The sequence below is a fragment of the Tenrec ecaudatus genome, chromosome 2 (assembly GCF_050624435.1).
Source record: "Tenrec ecaudatus isolate mTenEca1 chromosome 2, mTenEca1.hap1, whole genome shotgun sequence".
Classification (NCBI taxonomy): Eukaryota; Metazoa; Chordata; class Mammalia; order Afrosoricida; family Tenrecidae; genus Tenrec; species Tenrec ecaudatus.
The window spans coordinates 278177244-278196181 of record NC_134531.1 but is presented as its reverse complement, the minus strand read 5'-3'; the positions used below and the strand labels follow the sequence as shown (position 1 = coordinate 278196181).

General features: G+C 40.2%; 1 protein-coding gene across 1 annotated transcript in view; it reads right to left on the bottom strand.

Moving 5' to 3' along the window:
- The window catches only part of USP25 (ubiquitin specific peptidase 25), a 168194-nt gene that overhangs the window by 131519 nt on the left and 17737 nt on the right, over nt 1-18938 (bottom strand). The window contains exon 2 of the mRNA XM_075542462.1: nt 5731-5808. Within this exon, the coding sequence (XP_075398577.1) occupies nt 5731-5808 (78 nt within the window). The remainder of the gene's footprint in view (nt 1-5730; nt 5809-18938) is intronic.

Sequence of the window (18938 nt, the reverse complement as noted above, 5' to 3'; positions counted from 1 at the left end):
ACTTTCTGAAAATCGAAATGTAGTAACTGAGTCACAATTATTTATTACAACAAATAACTTAAAAATAAAACTAGCTTACATCTAATGTCATTACAGTTATTTAGGGTGCTGATTCAGAAAATTGTATTGGCTAGACCTTACCAGCTCTGGGTTTTCTTAGGTCAGTGATTCAAACCCACCAGTCACTCTGCAGCCTTTTAAAAATTTAAAGATTTGTATGCCCAAAGGTGCAGTTTTTCTCTATCCCACTAGTTCACTGTGAATAAAAATCAAATAGATGATAGATTTTTTTCCTTTTCTTTCTGATATGGGAGGCAATATGCAGAGACTACAAGGAGAAAGCTGCAAAGCCAGAACACAGCTTCAGAAGATTGGAAAACAGAGAAAATTGACAAAGCATTCGTATGGATGATAGGTATGAGGTCAATTTTGAAAATGTAAAAGACTTCATAGCATTTTTTTCATAAATATTTTGAAGATCTAAATTTTTATTCTTCAAGTTATTCGTTAGGGAGCAGAAAGTTGCATCTTTTCTTGCAGGGTGAATGCTGGGCTCAAATAGCTGACTTTGTGGTTAGTAGTAATAACCATCTATTCTATCAGGGCTCCTTATTTATTTACTATACCGTAATTTTCTTTCTTGTGCCTTTTGAAGATAATAGAGTGGACCATACAGCCGATCCCACTATGAGAACCATGTCTCTTGCTGGCCCATGGCCCTACGGGGACGACACTGGAGACTCAGTGAGGAAAAACACTAACCGCGTGCAGCAAAGCAAGGGGGTGCGGAGGGGAGCAGAGCAAGGAGCTCCCAAGGGAGTGCAAAGGATAGACTTTGGGGCCACAGAGTGGCACCCCATTGGACTTGCCTGGAGGGCACGCCTAGAGTTCAAAATCAGACCTTGAGCTAGTTACAGGATTTTCTTTCTTTTTAAAAGTTTTTCTAATTCTTTTTTAAAAATTAATTTATTATTGCCTGGTCATTGGTTTTATTTTTTGTTGTCATTGTTGTGTTCTCTTTTCTCACTTTGTCTTGCTATGCTTGTTTTTTGGTGCTTATTATTATCTCTGCAGATCTATCTAGATAAAATAGGTTGGATGAACAGTCTGGAGGGGAAAACAACAGGACCAATAGTTCCGGGGGGACGTGGGAGAGGGGGATGGGGGGAGGAAGTTGTGCTGAACAACCCAGGGACAAGGAAGTGACAAGTGATCCAAAATTAGTGACAAAGAGGGTGTGAGAGGCCTGGTAGGAATTCAGCAAGGGCAATGTAACCAAGAGAAATTACTGAAACCCTGAGCATGATAGTGGGACAAAAGGAAAGTAAAAGGAAATCGAGGAAAAAACTAGGAGGAAATGGGTATAGAAGTCTCAATACAGTAAAGTACATATATAAATATATTTATATAGGATACTGGGGAAATAGATCTACGTGCATATATCTATAGGTTTAGTATTAAGGCAGCAGATGGACAGTGGACCTCCACTCAAGTACTTACTCAATGCAAGAACACTTTTTTCTATTAAATTGGCATTTCATGGTATACACATTCCCAACACAATCACTGAAGACAAATGTGTGCATAAGCAAATGTGGTAAAGATAAGCGATGGAGCCTGGCTATCAAAAGATACAGTGTCTGAGGTGTTAAAGGCTTGCAGATAAACAAGCGGCCATCTAGCTCAGAAGCAACAAAGCCCACATTGAAGAAGCACACCAGCCTGTGTGACCACGAGGTGTAGAAGGGACCAGGTATCAGATATCAAAGAACAAAATATCGTAGCAGTGAGTGCCCGCCTTCTCGATATGATCAGTGAAAACAAATGTGTGCATAAGCAATTGTAGTGAAGAAAGCTGATGGTGCTGGGCTATAGCTTCTGTGGTCTTAAAGGCCTGAAGATAAACAAGCGGCCACCTAGCTGAGAAGCAAGAAAGTCACCAGCCTGTGTGATCACTAGGTGTGGAAGGATCAGGTATCAGACATCAAAGAACAAAAAACCATATCATTGTAAATGACGGTGCGTACAGGGTGGAGACCCAAAGTCTGTCTGTAGGCAACTGGACATCTGTTTACAGAAGAGTCATGGGGAGAAGACGAGCCAATCAGGTGCAGAATAGTAAAGATGAAACATACAACTTTCCTCTAGTTCTTAAATGCTTCCTCCCCACACTATCAGGATCCCAATTTTACCTTACAAATCTGGCTAGACCAGAGAATGTACATTGGTACAGATAGGAACTGGAAACACAGGAAATCCAGGACAGATGATCCCTTCAGGACCAGTGGTGAGAATGGTGATACTAGGAGAGGGGAGAAGGCAGGGAGGAGGGGAAATGAGGAGCTGATATCAAGGGCTCAAGTAGAAAGCAAATGTTTTGAGAGTGTTGATGGCAACAAATGTACAAATGTGCTTGACACGATGGATGGTTGTATGACTTGTGATAAGAATTGTATGAGCCTACAATAAAATGATTTTTTTTAAAAAGGTAACAAATTGGGACAGCCTGCTATGTAGTTCCTAATAAAGGTGAAGTGTTATTTGCAGAAAATTCCCAGTTCATGTAGTGTACAATGTTCAAATGTATCTCTGAATCAAAGGATAACCATATGAAAGTATAACTTGACTCAAATATTTAGTATAACATGAACTATTCTGATAAAGCCAATGTGCACTTCTTCTACATCAAGTTAACTAACACGGCATTAAATATTCTAATTTTTTATGGGTGAGGAGTGTAGAGTAGCATATAGCATATATTGTATATCTCAAATACTAAACCTGATAGGGGGAAGGTGCTCCCATTTGCAGAATCAGGTGGTCAAACATACCCAGAAACAAGTCTAACATTTGAGGCACCAACATGTTTATTTGCTAGTGTTATACAAATTGTGGAGGACCACTCTTGCTTTGTCTCTAACTACTTAAGAGGCCTCATGCACACATTAATGCTTACACAGTATTATTTATATTATTTAACAACCAGTATTATTTCATCGCTTTCTTGGTGAGCAAGAAGAAAAAGAAGCCCGAACTGAAAGATATAATTAAGGTGTGACTCTGGGATTAGAACGCTTGGTTTCAATCCCAATCTTCTCCACATATGAGCTATGGCGAACAAAGTCGTAATTTTAAATTCTCTGTTTTCTCATCTTTAAAAAGGGCAGAGCTGGAATTCTACCTCTTGTGGCAGGATCAGGATTTGTATCTGTCCCATTTCCAGATACATATGAAATAACAAAGAGTTATTAAATTATTCTGAATTTGAAACAACATAAAAGAGAGCAGAAATAATGAGTATCTTACAGGATTATTATGAAGTTAGCACACAAAAATTATATAGACTGAGTGCTTAATATGTGCTAGCTATTATCAAAATTATGGGTGTGATTCTGTCATCTAAAAGATAAGCTGTATATCAGAAGAGATATTGAAATATGCTTTGAACATACAAAATAGGCAAAGCAACACAAAGTGATAAAAGAGCTGAACAGAATTTCACAGCGCGGCTTGAGAAGACAACATATTATAATGACGTCTACAAAGACCAGGGGTGAGACGGTCACAAGGGAGGAATACGCTCAGCAATATTTCAGGTTGAAATACTGAGGGATTCTATTATCAATGCATTGAATGGTGCTAGAAGCATACAACAAAGTCACTATTAAAAAAAATGATCAATGGTCACCTTGTTAGGGAGGGAGCATATGATCAAGAACCCGTGGCACTGAAGGAAGAAGCCCAAGCTGCACTGAAGACACTAGTCAGAAAGAAGGACACTGGACTTGGATACCAATGTTCGACAAGCTGATGCAGCACAGGAAGCACTCAGGCATCTATGAGAAGAAATCCAGAGGACAGCTACCTTGTCAATTGACAGAAAATCATATTTCTGACTATTCAAAAAAAAAGAGATCCAACAGAACAATACCATTAATGAGATGTGAGTAAAATTTTGCTGAAGATAATCCAAAAGCAGTTGAAACAGCACATCCACAGTTGCCAGATATTCAAGCCAAATGCAAAAGAGCACGTGAAATGAGAATATCATTACTGAAGTCAGATGGAGCTAGGCTGAAAGCAGAAATACCAGGACAATATTTACTTGTGTTTTACTGACTATACAATGACATTCTGTGTAGAACATAGCCATGATAATATTGCATAAAATGAGAATCCCAAAACATTTCATTGTGCTCAAAAACTATTTATAGACCAAGAGGCAGTCCTTTGATCAGAACAAGAGGATCCCAAAGGCTTAAAATCAGTAAAGCAGTGTGCCAGGGTTTTATCACTTCACCATATATATTCCATCTGTATCCTGAGAAAATAACCCCAAATGCTGGACTACAGGGAGAAGGGTGCAACATCGAGCCTGGAAAAGGCTCATTAAGAACCAGTGATATTCAGCTCACACAACCTTGCTTGCTGAAAGTCAAGAGCACTTGAAGCACTTACTGATAAATATCAAAGAATACAGCCTTCAATAAGAATTATACCTCAATATAAAGCAAATAAAAGTCCTGACAGCTGGACCAATATTCAATATCATGCTAAGATTAAAGTTGTCAAGGATTTCATTTTACTTGGACCCACAATCAATGCCCACAGTTCTGCTCACAGGATCTTCTTTAAAGCATAAAGATGTCACTTTGAGGAATCAGATCTTGACACAATCAATGGTATTTTCAATTGCCTCATATGCATTAGAAAGCTACACAAACAATAAGAAAGATTTGGAAAGAACTGATGTTCATTAACTGTGATGGCCGCCAGAAGGGCAACTACATTTGTCTTGAAAGCAGCACAGTCAGGTTGCTCCTTGAAGGGAGGATGAGACTTCACATCGCATACCTGTAATGTCATACTTGGCAAAGTAGAGGGGGAGTGAGGAAGAGGAAACCCTCAATAAGATAACCTGACAGTAGCTCAGCAATGATTGTGGACAACAGTAATTATGAGGATGGGGCAATAACAGGCAGTGTTTGTTTCCGTTGTGCATAGGGTCACCATGAATCAAAACCAATTCAATGGTACCAAACAACAACAACAAAAATGATAAATTATTTCTAAAAACAAATTAAATACCCTTGGCTCAGAACCAGGAACTACCTAGTTAACTTCACTGCAAGAAGCAAGTACCAAAGAACTGATACCACAAGTATGCTTGTTAATGACAAATCTGTTTTAAAACAAAAAATTGAATGCTCTATCTTAACCTTATTTGTATACTATCTTAAATTTGCAGTAGCAATATAAAAACAAACTTATTAAAAAGTTCAACTTCTTAAATATACTTCATTTACTTGATCTTTTACAATGTGTACATTCATGTGACTTAGCTGATCTGGGTGCCTTGCTGTGAAAAAGAAGGTGCACCGTAAAATATAACCGATGGGAGGTATTTTATTGTTTAAACTAACAATTTGATGTTTAAAATAGTTCAGATAAAATTAGTTGAATGGAATCTAATTCTATTTCTTTTATTGAGAGACATTCAGTTCCTAATCCCATTACTTTTCAAGAAAATGTACATGCAGAGAGATTACTGGCCACAAGAAAATATTCTGGAACATTAAACTGCTGACAACTAACATGCTCAAAACAAGTGAGGCTCTTACTTTACCAAAGGTCACATTTATACCTCTACTGCCACAGGACGTAAATAGAAAACTGGATTTTCAATCACTAGTAGGGACACAACAAACTGTCATAACACAAAGGTCCTACCTTCAAAGCTTGCTGCAGTATCTGAGTGTCATTAATCCCAGTAATTTCTCTCAGCTGATTCAAAAATGTCTGCTGGTGCTACAAAAAGACAAAAGGAAATCATTATACTCTAAAAATACAAAAGGGGTAAAGATCTTTGATTAAAGCATGCACGCACAGAAGACTCCGAATTCATTATAAATCATATAATCCAAAACCGAAAGAGGGAATAGTATCAGAGCCTAAATTGGAAGACTGGTTTGCAGAAGGCTACAGATGATGGTGGAAGCCCACGACACACAACCTGTGAGATCTACACAGGAAATAAATATCATTTAGAAAATTGTCAAAGCTAGGTACGGAACCATTACCAAAATGTTCATAGAAAATGGAATTAAAGGATGAAGGAATTTTCCAGCAACTCCAAGGGAGAAAAAAAGGAGGCTTCCTACTCCAATAAGAGTTACAGTCTAGGAAACCCACTGTGAGTCAGGAATGACTCAATGACAATAGTTTTACATGTTTAAAAACATTACAAAAATTAGGTCGTAAGCAAAATAGCATACAGGCACACCAGTGACTACAAGATAAAATATGGGCAGTTTCCAAACCAAGATAGGGTAACAGAGCCTGAGATAGACTTCAATTCTTCTGTCATCCAAGTATCTATTTCATCTTGCCATGTTTTACTTCTCATTAGATACAATGTATGTTCCTGCTCCATTAAGGGACTTCTCTGCAGTATAATTCTGAGTGTGGCTTGGGGTTACCGCTTCCGACAGTTAACTTTTACCTGGAGCCACATCAGGATTACCACCAGGGAGGTTAATAAACTAAACCATGTGACTTGCTTCAACCAATAACACATTAGCAGACAGTTAAGCATGAGGATATGAAAAGTGCTTAATGCTTGGGGTGTGGCCTCTTGAACTTCAGCAACTGTTTTAAGAATAAGACTTTGGAGGTACACATTTGCCAGAAAAAGTAGTACTTGTGGAGAAGAGTTACCAGTCATTCCAACAGAGAATGATGAAGCTCTCTGCTCCAGTAAAGATTTAAAGCTTTGTAAACTGCTGCACAAAGTCACCAAGTTGGAATTGACTCAATGCCAAGGCTTAATGCTGCTTCTTTTAAATTTTGTTTACGGTGAAGGCTACAAAATTACTTAGAATAGCTTCTTAAAGATGCACAAAGTGGATCACTGACTTGAGGGAGGGGGAATACATTTTATTATGCCATTGCTGTATGCTACACTCTTTTTAAGTGCCTTCATTATCTAATTTTATTTTATACACACATTAGATTTCTTAATCATCAAAAAGTTATTCTCATTTCACAGCTAATAAAGATTTCAGGAGATTACTAATTGCATAAAAATTAGTGAAATCAAGTTTTTTCCTATTCTCTGGCCCATGTCCCTTCCGTAATTTTCTCTCTGTGACATCTGACCTCAGAGATTAATGATGAAATGTAGACGTAAATTTTATCCTAAAAAAACCACTATCATGTTAAACAAAAACAAACCCCTACAGGTATGAAAAACTGAAGCAGGGATGCCTGCAAAATACAAGTTGTTATTCATGTCAGGGGTGTCAGGGGTGTCAGAGGTGTCAGGGGTGTCAGGGCAAGGGTCTCACATGTCAGTCTTTGCTCCCCTTCCCAAATCCCCAAAGAGAAAGGAAAACTAGGTTTAGTGCAAAAGAAAGTCAACGGCTTGCATCCGGGGCAGGAAACCAACAGCTCGCATGACCTCTAATAAACGGTTGTTTTATTAATGGGGGGAAAATGACAGAAAGTCACAAAGCATTCTAATACTTCGAAGTCACATCCAGTAAACTATTGCTAGGTAAGGCACTTAGTATTAAGCATTTCAAAGTTACCTATCACAGAAAGATTAATTCACAAGATGGCCTGCAGCGTATGGGATTTTATGTGTGTGTATATCTGTATGTATACGTATGTTTATATAAGTGCAAATACTCTGCATCTGCTTGATAGGACTCAACTGTCTTAGTATGTGTTTATCTAATATCACAAGGAACAAAGGGAACTGATTGATGTATCATTTCAAGTACATACTACGTCTTGGCATCCCCAAACTTGCCTTTAACCATCTAAATAAGCAACACAAGATTTTAATTTCCTACATCTTGAATTTTGTTTTTGTTTTTCTAACCCATAATTTAATGGGAACTCTAGACTTTTTGTTTCTGTGTTAGTCTGAGTAGACTAGAGAAACAAACTCATAAACACGCATATGTATATAAGAGAGTTATATATAAAGAGTAATTGTACATTAAGAAAACATCCCAACATAGTCCAGATCAAGTCCATAAGTCCGATATTAGCCCGTAAGTCTGATACCAATCTATAAAATCCTCTTTGGACTCACGAAACACATGCAATGAAGCTAAATGCAGAACGATCACAAGTCAGTTGGTAGAAAGGCTTTGGATCCAGTGGTGTTGTAAGCATCTCAGCGCTTGCAGGGGTCTCTCTGTGACTTCTCCAGCTTCAGAGGTCTGGTTGTAGCCATGTGGCTTGTCCGGCTCAGGACAGTAGGGTGGTTCCATGTGTCTTGTCAGCGGCAATGTCTCCCAGAGAGGTCAGCCTTGTCAGTAGAGAACCTCCCAGGGAGTGAACTAAGAGAGATAGTGTCTCCTGCCTCCAAGAAAGAATACCGGATTTCCCAGAATCCTCAGAAGACCATGCTCACACAGAGGTCTCATTGGCTATCTCCAGATTGACAGGCTAGACTCCACCCCTACACTCTTAATCCTCAAATTGACACCAGATTAGGTGACTACCACAGTTTCCTCCAAATATAACAATCTATTCCCTCTCGGAGGAAATGTCCCATAGTATTAATGCAATATTAATGCTTATCATGGCTTAACAGGTCTTTGCATGCCGTATCTACTGCTACCTCTAGCTTAAGTTTTGCACTACTCACCCCCTGTTCCTCTCCACTCTTGAATTTCATTTGAGATCTACAGAATGCCACTCTCCATCCTACTTCAAAAAACTTCTGTATAGTCCATGAATAGCAATTTATTCAAATTTATATTGATTGGTTACATAGTTTAGGGTAACCATATACTTAAATAAATGTAAACCTTCAACATCTTCAAAAGCATGTTGCCATGTATTAACAATTGAAAAAGAAATGGAGAGCCACAATTATAAAACTAATAAATGTAATTTGAATCACAAATTCTAATATCATTACAAAATAAAATGATCACTAAGCGAATGTGGACACTGTTTTTCACTGAATAAAACTATCCACTAAATTAGACTTTCAAATGTTAGCATTATCATGTACATCCAGTAAACTCATTCTAAAGGCTCCTCAATAACAAGCAATAAATTAACACCTTAGCACAAATCATCCACCATCTGGACAGTGGCTTTCCCATAAGCAAATCTCACTAGAATTATTGTGAAATGATGACGTTAATATAAATCTTAATTACAAGTGGTTATAGTCACTAAAGCATCATACCTATTAAAATAAATATGTTGAACCCATTAAGAAGATGCTGCCAACTGAAAAACATCAAAACTTGAACTATACAGACAGCCCTGATCTGTCAAGAAATAGACAATAACGTTGGCCTGATTCAAGAAATAATGATAATAATAGGTTATAAAATGTAAATGTTTTTGCCTTTCAATAAGAATTAAGTTGTCTGTTGGAGGTGAGTGAGTCAGGGTGCAGTGTAGCAATGATGCAGCATACAACTTTCCTCTAATTCTTTAATGCTTCCTCAACCACACTATCATGACCTCAATTCTACGTTACAAATCTGGCTAGACCTCAGCATGTACACTGGTACAGATACGAGCTCACAACACAGGGAATCCAGGACAGATAAATCCCTCAGGACCAATAATGAAAGTAGTGATACCAGGAGGAGAAGGGGAAGTGGGCGGGGGTGGGGGGGTGGGGGGGAACTGATCACAATGATCTACATATAACCCCCCTTCCAGGGGGACAGACAATAGAAAAGCAGATGAAGGGAGACAGCAGTCAGTGTATGACATGAAAAAAAAATGTTATAAATTACAAGGGTTCATGAGGGAGGGAGTGTGGGGGTGGGGGAAATGAGCTAATACCAAGGGCTCAAGTAGAAAGAAAATGTTTTGAGAACAATAATGGCAGCTTATGTCCAAATGTGCTGGACACAATGGATGTATGTATGGATTGTGATAAGAGCTGTACGAGCCCCCGATAAAATGATTTCTTTTAAAAAAAGAATTAAGTTGTCTAATATTTTTAAAAGACAAACCAGCTATAACATTGTGATCATATTGTAAGTAAAATCTAAGCCCAAGCACAGCATTCCTTTAAATCTTTCCATTACCTGCACAATATATTCCAGCCTGATAGCAGTCAATACATGATTTAATCCCAATCCAACTGTCTAGGCCCTTCTACTATTGTACAAGAGTATAAAGGTACATCAAGAAGTATTGTTTCTAGAATTCTAGCTCGTGAAAGTTTTATACCAAACAAATTGTGTTTAAACATGTCCATATTCACTTAGTAATACATTTCTCTTAGTCACATTACGGTGCCTTCAAAAACAAAAGTCCACTCGAAGCAGTGACTTCCTTGCTAACATGTAGAATGTTCTGTTACTTCTGTTAGTGTTTGTTTTGAAGTATTCTTCTGTTTATGAAATTCAAGAGAGGCAAATTTACAGAGACATTATAAGTAGATGCTTAGTTCCTTGAGAGTTTCAACAGGAGAGATTGGAGTAAAATGAGGAGCTAATATTGAGTAAAAGAATAAATAAAAGTTTCTCAAATTAATTGTATGTGTTACTCTTCTCCAACAGTTCCCCCTTTCCACGTGATGGCAGTGCCGCCGCCAAGCTCTGATCACTCTCACCACACACCCAGGGCGCCAGGGACCGAACTGCAGTCCACCTGCAGGAAGTTTGGGCACCTGTGGCTCTGGGAGCCTAGGCCCTGTGCACCACTGCTTGACCCACTACACCCCTGCGGTAATCATGCCTACAGAGGACTGGAACCTGGTCCCTGGGGCTCCCCAGCCCATGCTGGCCACAATACCTCAGACCCCAATGAGGCCACCACATGGCAATTGGACCCCTCAGCCTTATCACTGCACCCGGAGCTCTTCCGCACCCACAACAGCAGCAGCCTGTCCCACACCAGTACAGTGCTTTCCCACCCCCAGCAGCAAAAGCAGCCCCACCGGGGCCCAGCACCTCTACCCTGTGGAGGCTTTTCCCCAGCACCGGCACCAGCAGCAGTGGGGCAGCAGTGGGGTTGCTCCCACCTTCACTCAGCACCCCCTCCTATAACACATAGATTCCCCAACTGTTGTCTTCTGTTTGGTGCCTTAAAAAATAATTTTTTTAAGCTGCAAATCATGGTTTCACAGCCCAGATCAACTCAGCCCAGGGGTATAAAGTCACCAGACTCACACCCATCTCTGAGGCCCCTCATCACCACTGGCCACTGAGTCGCCATGGCACCCTGCCCACACAGTAGTCCAAAGCACCACCATAGTAGGTCACAGGCAGCCCTCAAAAATACCCTTACTAGTCACACAGAGAAAGAGCACATGGCGCCCAAATCTACAAAATTTTCACATAAACACAGCATAACACAACACTCCGAAAAAGAGAACAAGAAAGACAAAACACAACAGCAGAGCTAATTCAAAACACAACAGCAGAGCTAATTCATAAAAGAATTAGACATGGATCTGCCACAAAAGGAAATTTTCAGAAGGCTGTTTAGAGTAACACAGGAGATGAGAGAAGCAGTGCAGAAAAAGGATGCAATGATAGAGGGGATGAAATCCACACACCAAATGGAAATAGAGGAGCTAATGGATGAGGTAACAGCAGCTAAACACAAGATCACCTATGTCAGGAACTGACTGGAGGAGGCTGAGAATCATATCAGTGATCTCAAAAACAATCAGGCAGACCTCAGCGAACAAGAAAGACAGTCAAACAAGATAAAAGAGGAGGAAGATAACATGAGATCGATGACAGATGCTGTGAAGAGGAACAATATTGAAATAATTGGTTTGTGAGAATAAGACACAACGAAAAAGTAGACAGCTAAATTAACAAGGGAATTTTTGGAAACAAACTTTCCCACCTAAATGAATGAGAATCAGACACACATACAAGAAGCCAAAATGGCACCAATTAGAATAAACCCCAGGGAGAACTCACCAAGGCATATAATAAATTATCCAACTTTGAGGAAAAAAGAGAAAATTTTAAGAGCAGCAACAGAAAGAAAGGCGGTCACATACAATGGTTCTAAGGTAAGGAAATACTCAGATCTATCAGCAGAAACCACAAAGAGGAGGAGCGAAAAGCTAAAAGAAAAAGACACCTGTCCAAGAATCCTTTACCCTGACAAATTAGCTATTAAGATAGAAGGAGACATAAGGGTCTTCTAGGACAAGGAAAACTCAAAGAATATGCCACAAAACACCTTAATCTACAGAAGATCCTTGCCAAATCACTATAATCAGAAGACCAACATCCATCAAGCACAAGCAGTAGACCACCATATAGCCCAACTACATCAAGAAGCCAATATGCCAACAACAATTACCTAACCAAGGAAAGAAAGAAACAAAGATCAATAGCCAAGATGAGGGATGAAATAGGGGAAACCACAACAAACCCCAATGAGATTAACAGTATAATCACAAAGTACTATGAAAGTCTGTATTCTAATGAATTCAACAACGTAGAAGACATGGACAAATACGTGGAAAAACAATCCTACCGTAGATTATCTCAGATAGAGGTCAAGAACCTCAACATACCCATAGCAAAAGAAGAAATAGATATGGTTGTCAAGAAGCTACCAACAAAAAAAAATGTGCCTAAACCAGATGACTTCACAGGAGAATTCTACCAAGCATTCAGGGAAGAGCTGATGCCAATCTTCCACAAACTATTCCAGAGTATAGAAAAGGATGGCAAACGCCAAAATTCATTTTACAAAGCCAGTATAACTTTGATACCCAAACAGGGAAAGGATCCCACAGGAATAAAAATCTCTAATGTAGATAGATGTAAAAATCCTTAACAAAATATTGGCCAATAGAAGACAGAAGTATATAAAAATAATCAAGTAGGATTCATCCCAGGAACACAGGGATGGTGTAACATCTAAAAATTCATCAATATTATACACTACATTGTTAAGGAAAAGTGTAAGAATCACATGAAAATATCAATAGATGCAGGAAAAGGACAACATCCAACACCTATTCCTAATTAAGACACTCAAGAAGTTAGGAATGGAAGGAAAATTCCTCTCAAGTTCATACAAGCTATCTAAGAAAAGCCAACGTCATATTCAATGGAGAAAAGACTAAATCAATCCCACTGAAAGAGGAGACCAGACAAGGATACACCTTGTCCCCAATTCTATTCCACATCATACTGAAGGTCCTAGCTAACAACATAGCACAGTGGAAGGATATTAAAAGCATCCAACTGAGAGAGGAAGAGCTGAAGCTATTGCTATTTGTAGACGACATAATTCTGTACATTGAAAATCCCAAAAGTTCCACAACAGGAGTACTGACAGAGACAGAGGAATATGGAAGAGTGGCAGGATACAAGATGAACAAACAGAAGTTTACTGGTTTGTTACATACATCGGACAAGACCATGGAAGAAAAGATCAAGAAGGCAGTAGACTTCACAATAGCCAAAAAAAAATTGAAATATCTAGGGATATATTTAGCCAAAAAAACAAAAGACTTATACAAGGAAAAATACAAGACCCTACAACAAGAAACCAAAGCGACCTCCACAAATGCACAAATGGGAGAATATCCCATGCTCATGGGTTGGAAGACACTATAGTAAAGATATTAATCTTACCCAAGGCACTTAGTAAGTTTAATGCTATCTTGATTCAAATACCAACAACCTTCTTCAAAGAATTGGAATAACTGACCACCAATTTCATATGGAAAAGGAAGAAGCTCAGAATTAGCAGAGAACTCCTCAAGAAGAGGCATAAGTCAGAGGGCTCACTTAATCTCACTTTAACACCTACTGCGCAGCCACAGTGGTCAAAACAGCATGATTTCTGGTAATAATGACAGATACTCAGACTAATGGAAAAGAACAGAAAACCCAGAAATAAAACCATCAGCATATAGACAACTAATCTTCGATAAGGGCCCCAAAAGCATTAAGTGGGAGGTGGATGCCATCTTTAACATGTGATGTTGGAAGCAATGGATATCCACATGTAGAAAAATGAAACAAGATGTTTACCTCACCCCAAGTACATGAACAAGCTCAAGGTGGATCACAGACCTAGAAGTAAAACCCCAAACCAGGCGTCCTCAAACTACAGCCTGCGGACATTTATCCGGTCCGACAGGTGTTTTTGCCCCGTTTTGTTTTTTACTTCAAAATAAGATGTGTGCAGTGTGCATAGGAATTTGTTCAGTTTTTTTTTAACTATAGTCCGGCCCTCCAACGGGTCTGAGGGACAGTGAACTGGCCCCCTGTTTAAAAAGTTTGAGGATCCCTGCCCCAAACCATCAGGAACATCAGCGAAGGAATCAGGTAAAGCCCAAGAACCTTGGCCCAAGGAATATATAGGCTAACCGCAATAGGGATGGGTACACACACAGGTGATCCTGAAATTAACAAGTGGGATTTACTAAGGATAAAAAACCTGTGTGCATCGAAAGACTTCACCAAGAGGGTAAAAAAGCAACCCACAGACTGGAAGAGGATTTTTAGCAATGACACACAGACAAAGGGCTTATTACTAAAACCCTACAATACCCTCCTGGCCTGCAAAAAGAGGAAAAACGTTAACCCCCTAAGGAAGTGGGCAAATTAACTGAAAAGAAGTTTCACAAGGGAGGAGACCCATATGGCCAATAAACATATGAGAAAATGCTCCTGTGGAGAAAACGATCATTAGCCATCAGAGAAATGCAAATTAAAATAACCATGAGACACAATCTAATACACTTGAGGTTAGCCCAAATCAGAAAATCAGAGAGCAACAAATGTTGGAGGGCATGTGGTAAGATAGGAACTCTGCACCACTGCTGGTGGTCATGTAGATATGTGTACCCTCTGTGGAAAGAGATCTGGAGATATTTAAAGAAAATGGAAACTGATCTACCTTATGACCCAGCTATCCCTCTACTGGGCATATCCCCCAGAAGAGGTAAAAAAATAAAACACAACCAGTCGTCTGCACTCCAATGTTTACTTCAGCACAATCACAAAGGGTGGGAAACAACCTAAATTTCCAGATAGACCAATGGATTAGTAAAATCTGGCACATACACACAATGGAGTACTACACATCACTAAGAAGCACTGATGGTCACATGAAACACATCATCTCAAGGAAAGAGTTAGAGGAAATTATGCTAAGTGAAGTCAGCCAATCACAAATGAACAAATACAACATGAGTCCCCTGAGGTAAGTATAATCAGCACTACAGGTATAGAAGAAAAGACACTTATCTCACAATATGCGGGTTGAGGTACACGCAGTCAGGTGGAGGTCAGACCAAACCCAAGGAGGTACATGTTAATCCAACACAAAGAAGAGGAAAGGGGAGAAGTGGGAGGGAGAAAAGGGAGGTTGGGAGTGAAATGACAGGATTGGGGAAGCAGGGCATCAACCCTCCCAGGGGGAGAGTATTGGTTATTTCTCCACAGAATTGGGAGTGTGCCTACAGACACCACCAAGGTGTACCAATCCATGAGGGAAATATAACCACGTGGATGAATGTATGAAAAGATTGGGCTACAGGGCTGGCCCAACCAGAGTCAACCTAACCCCTTTCCTAGAAATATGTGCAACAGAGAACAACACTAAACCTACAAGTTGGGGAGAGGTGCTGGCATACCATGCCCACATGGAAGCAAAAAAATAAGGAAAAAGAGAAAGGTAGAGTTGGTCGAGACCCCATAATGGCACACCAAGCCCGGAGGGCAATGTTCCTGCATGGATGGAGCTGCTAAGGCACAAAGAGGACTGTAGGGCCAACAACAGCTCATGACATGTTGTCCCTTACAGGAGCACATTGAGACAGAAGGCGATACTGGGGACACAGGAGGGAGGTAGTGCAGTCTGAACCCAAGCAGCAAGACAAATCAAGATGGGAACTTAACAGATCAGCAACTGGAGCAAAGTCAAGCCACAAAGACCCTAAAGAGCCCAAAAAATACACTTCAGGCTAGAAGGTGCAGTTCCCAGAAGTCTCCCAGGACCAGTGGAGAGATATTCATAAGGGTCAGCAGACAGAGCTGAAATTATGTATGTTTTTTCTCTCTTTTTTTTCCCTTTTCTTTTTTCAATCTCTTGTTTTCTTTTTGTTTGGTCTATCTCATTGTTGGTTTGACAACTTATATAAGACAGGTATGAGAAGCAAGTCTGAAGAGAAAGCAACAGGACTGATGGTCCTGGAGGGACTTCGGGGGAGAAGGTGGCTGGGGAAGGATGAAGTGAGCAAGCAACACCATACACACAGGGACAACTAGGGAATTAAAATCAGCAACAAGGAGGATGTAGACATTCTGGGGGTGTTGGAGCAATAGCAATCTAGCTGAGAAGTACTAAGAAGCAGAAGTAGGGGAAACATGATGGTGGGGCAGGAGGAAGGTAAAAGGAAACAGAGGAAGGATCTAGGAAGCAAATTTATGGATAGAGGTATCAGCATAGGTGTGTCCAAATATAAATACATTAATCCATGAAAATAAAAGTACTGGCCTATGTACATATATTTATATGGAAATACACTGAGGTAGTAGATGGACTTTGGGCCTCTGCTCATACCCTCCCTCAGTACAAGAACACTGTTCTAACAAACTGGCATTCTGTGATGCTCACCTTCCCAGTACAATCACAATCACTGAAGACAAAATGGGTATATAACCAAATGTGGTGAAGAAAGCTGATGGTGTCCGGCTATCAAAAGATATAGTGCCTGGGGTCTTAAAGGCCTAAAGTTACACAAACAGGCATCCAGCAGAGAAGCAACAAGCCCACATGTTAGAAGCATACCAGCTAGTGCACTCATGAGGTGTCATCAGAAGATCCATAACAAACAAACAAAAACATATGGTTGAGAATGAGGGGGGTCAGCGCAGAGATCCAAAGCCCATCTGTAGACAATGGAGCATCCTCCCACAGAGGGATTACAGGGAAGGGATGAGTAAACTAGGGTTGAGTAAAGCATCGACGAAACCCACAATATTCCTCTGGTTCCTTGAGGCTTCCTCACCCCCCGCTACCATGGCCCCAGTGCTGCTTCTCCCTTCAACTAGAGCAGAACATGTACACAGGTACAGATAAGAGACAAGGAGTCTCTCAGGACACACAGAATCCAGGAACAGGAATGGGAATAGCGATACCAGAAGCGTACAGGAAAGGAGGAGAGAGGAGGGAAAGAAGAGGGAACCAATCATAATGATCGACACATAACCACAAACACCCCTCTAGGGGGAAAACCAACAGATACCAAGGGGGAAGGGAGACAGCATTCGGTGTTGAAGATATGAAAATAATAATAATTTATAATCTATCAAGGGTCACGGGGTTGGGGGAGCTGATACCAAGGGTTCAGTAGAAAGTAAATGTCTAGAAAAGAATGATGGCAACACACGTGCAAATATGCCTGATACAATTGATGTACAACTGAACAAGCTGATTTAAAACTTCATATGAAAATGCAAACATATAGGGGACACACACAGTTAAGTGCTCAGCTACAAACCAAAAGGTTTGCACCAACCCTAAAGCACCTGGGAATGAAGGAAGGAAGACCTGCTTCCTGAAGGTCACAACTATGGGGAAAACCCTATGGCGCACAGGTCTACTCTGTACATATGGGGTTGCCAACTCAAAAAGCACTGGTTTAATTTTTGTTCAAAGAGCTAAAACATGTTTCAATAGAATGAAAATGGACAATACACTTCCCAATGTCAGGACTTTGTGCAAAACCACAGTGGGACAGTGGGCCATAACGTTAGGTTAGGTTAGGTTAGGTTAGGTTAGGTTAGGTTAGGTTAGGGCTCAAAAATAGACCACTCACACACTGGGAGCCTTTAAAAAACTATCTTTTAATTCTACATTTTGATGAACTTTTTGAAGCCCCTACATATGGTCCATTGATCTTATACAAGCACATCAAAGTAACTAAATGATGAAACCAAAGTATTTTCAAAAGATGGTGTTGGGACAAGATAGCCACATCAGATTACTAATCTCTGACTCTCAAACTTGAAGAGCACACTCTACCTGGGCCGCTGCACTGCTGCTCTTTCACTCTGATGCCAACCAGAAAGGATATCAACAGTGCCTTGATATCCCTGCCCCACTGGCGAGGGAGCCCAGGAGCCAGTCCGGTACGAAGGTACCAGAATAGATACAGAGAGTCCCCACTGTCCCCTAGCAGTCTGTGCCACGCGGCTTCTTCCCTTCAAAGACTGGGATTTTAGTTTATTCAGTCCGTTGCTCATTTCCTTTCAATCCTCAGGTCTGTCTTACCCAAAGCCTCCCATCAATGTTTCATGGGAGGACTCCAGAGGCATTCTTGCTGAGACACACAGATACGACTCTGGATCTACGGAGGAAACAGCACATCTTCACATCTCTAGCACAGGCTTCTTTCAAGAAGCTACAACATTTGATTTCTCATGCTTTGTGACATGCATTAAAACACATAAACTAGCCTGTATGTGACATTATAGTTGGTTCTCACATTGGTCACTGTGGCAAAGGTCCTGATGATTCATGATGTATCATTCCTGGATCCTCTCTCACATATTCAACCTAGGAGGGCACAGTGATCTTGGCTCAACACCCAAATCTGACTGATAATCTAGCCTCTAGCACCCCTCACCCACAGGCAGTGCCAAGCTGAACAGCAACAACAAGCACGGTGCTGACTTTTCTGATTTAAATCAGGATGATCTTCTTCCCTGTCACAGATAGACCAGTATTTTTAAGAAAAGTCTCTGCCTAAACTATTTATTTTTCCACAACTAATTCCATACCAGTCACTGGTGCTCACTGTTTCCAAACTTCTAAAGTACACAAAATATATAAGTATTTTTGCACTCACTCAGAGTAATAAAATATGCATCATAAAGAATTCCTCTGTGGGTAAGAAATTATTAAAGAGACCTCTTATTCTCCAGATAAATGTAATTCTTCCTTTC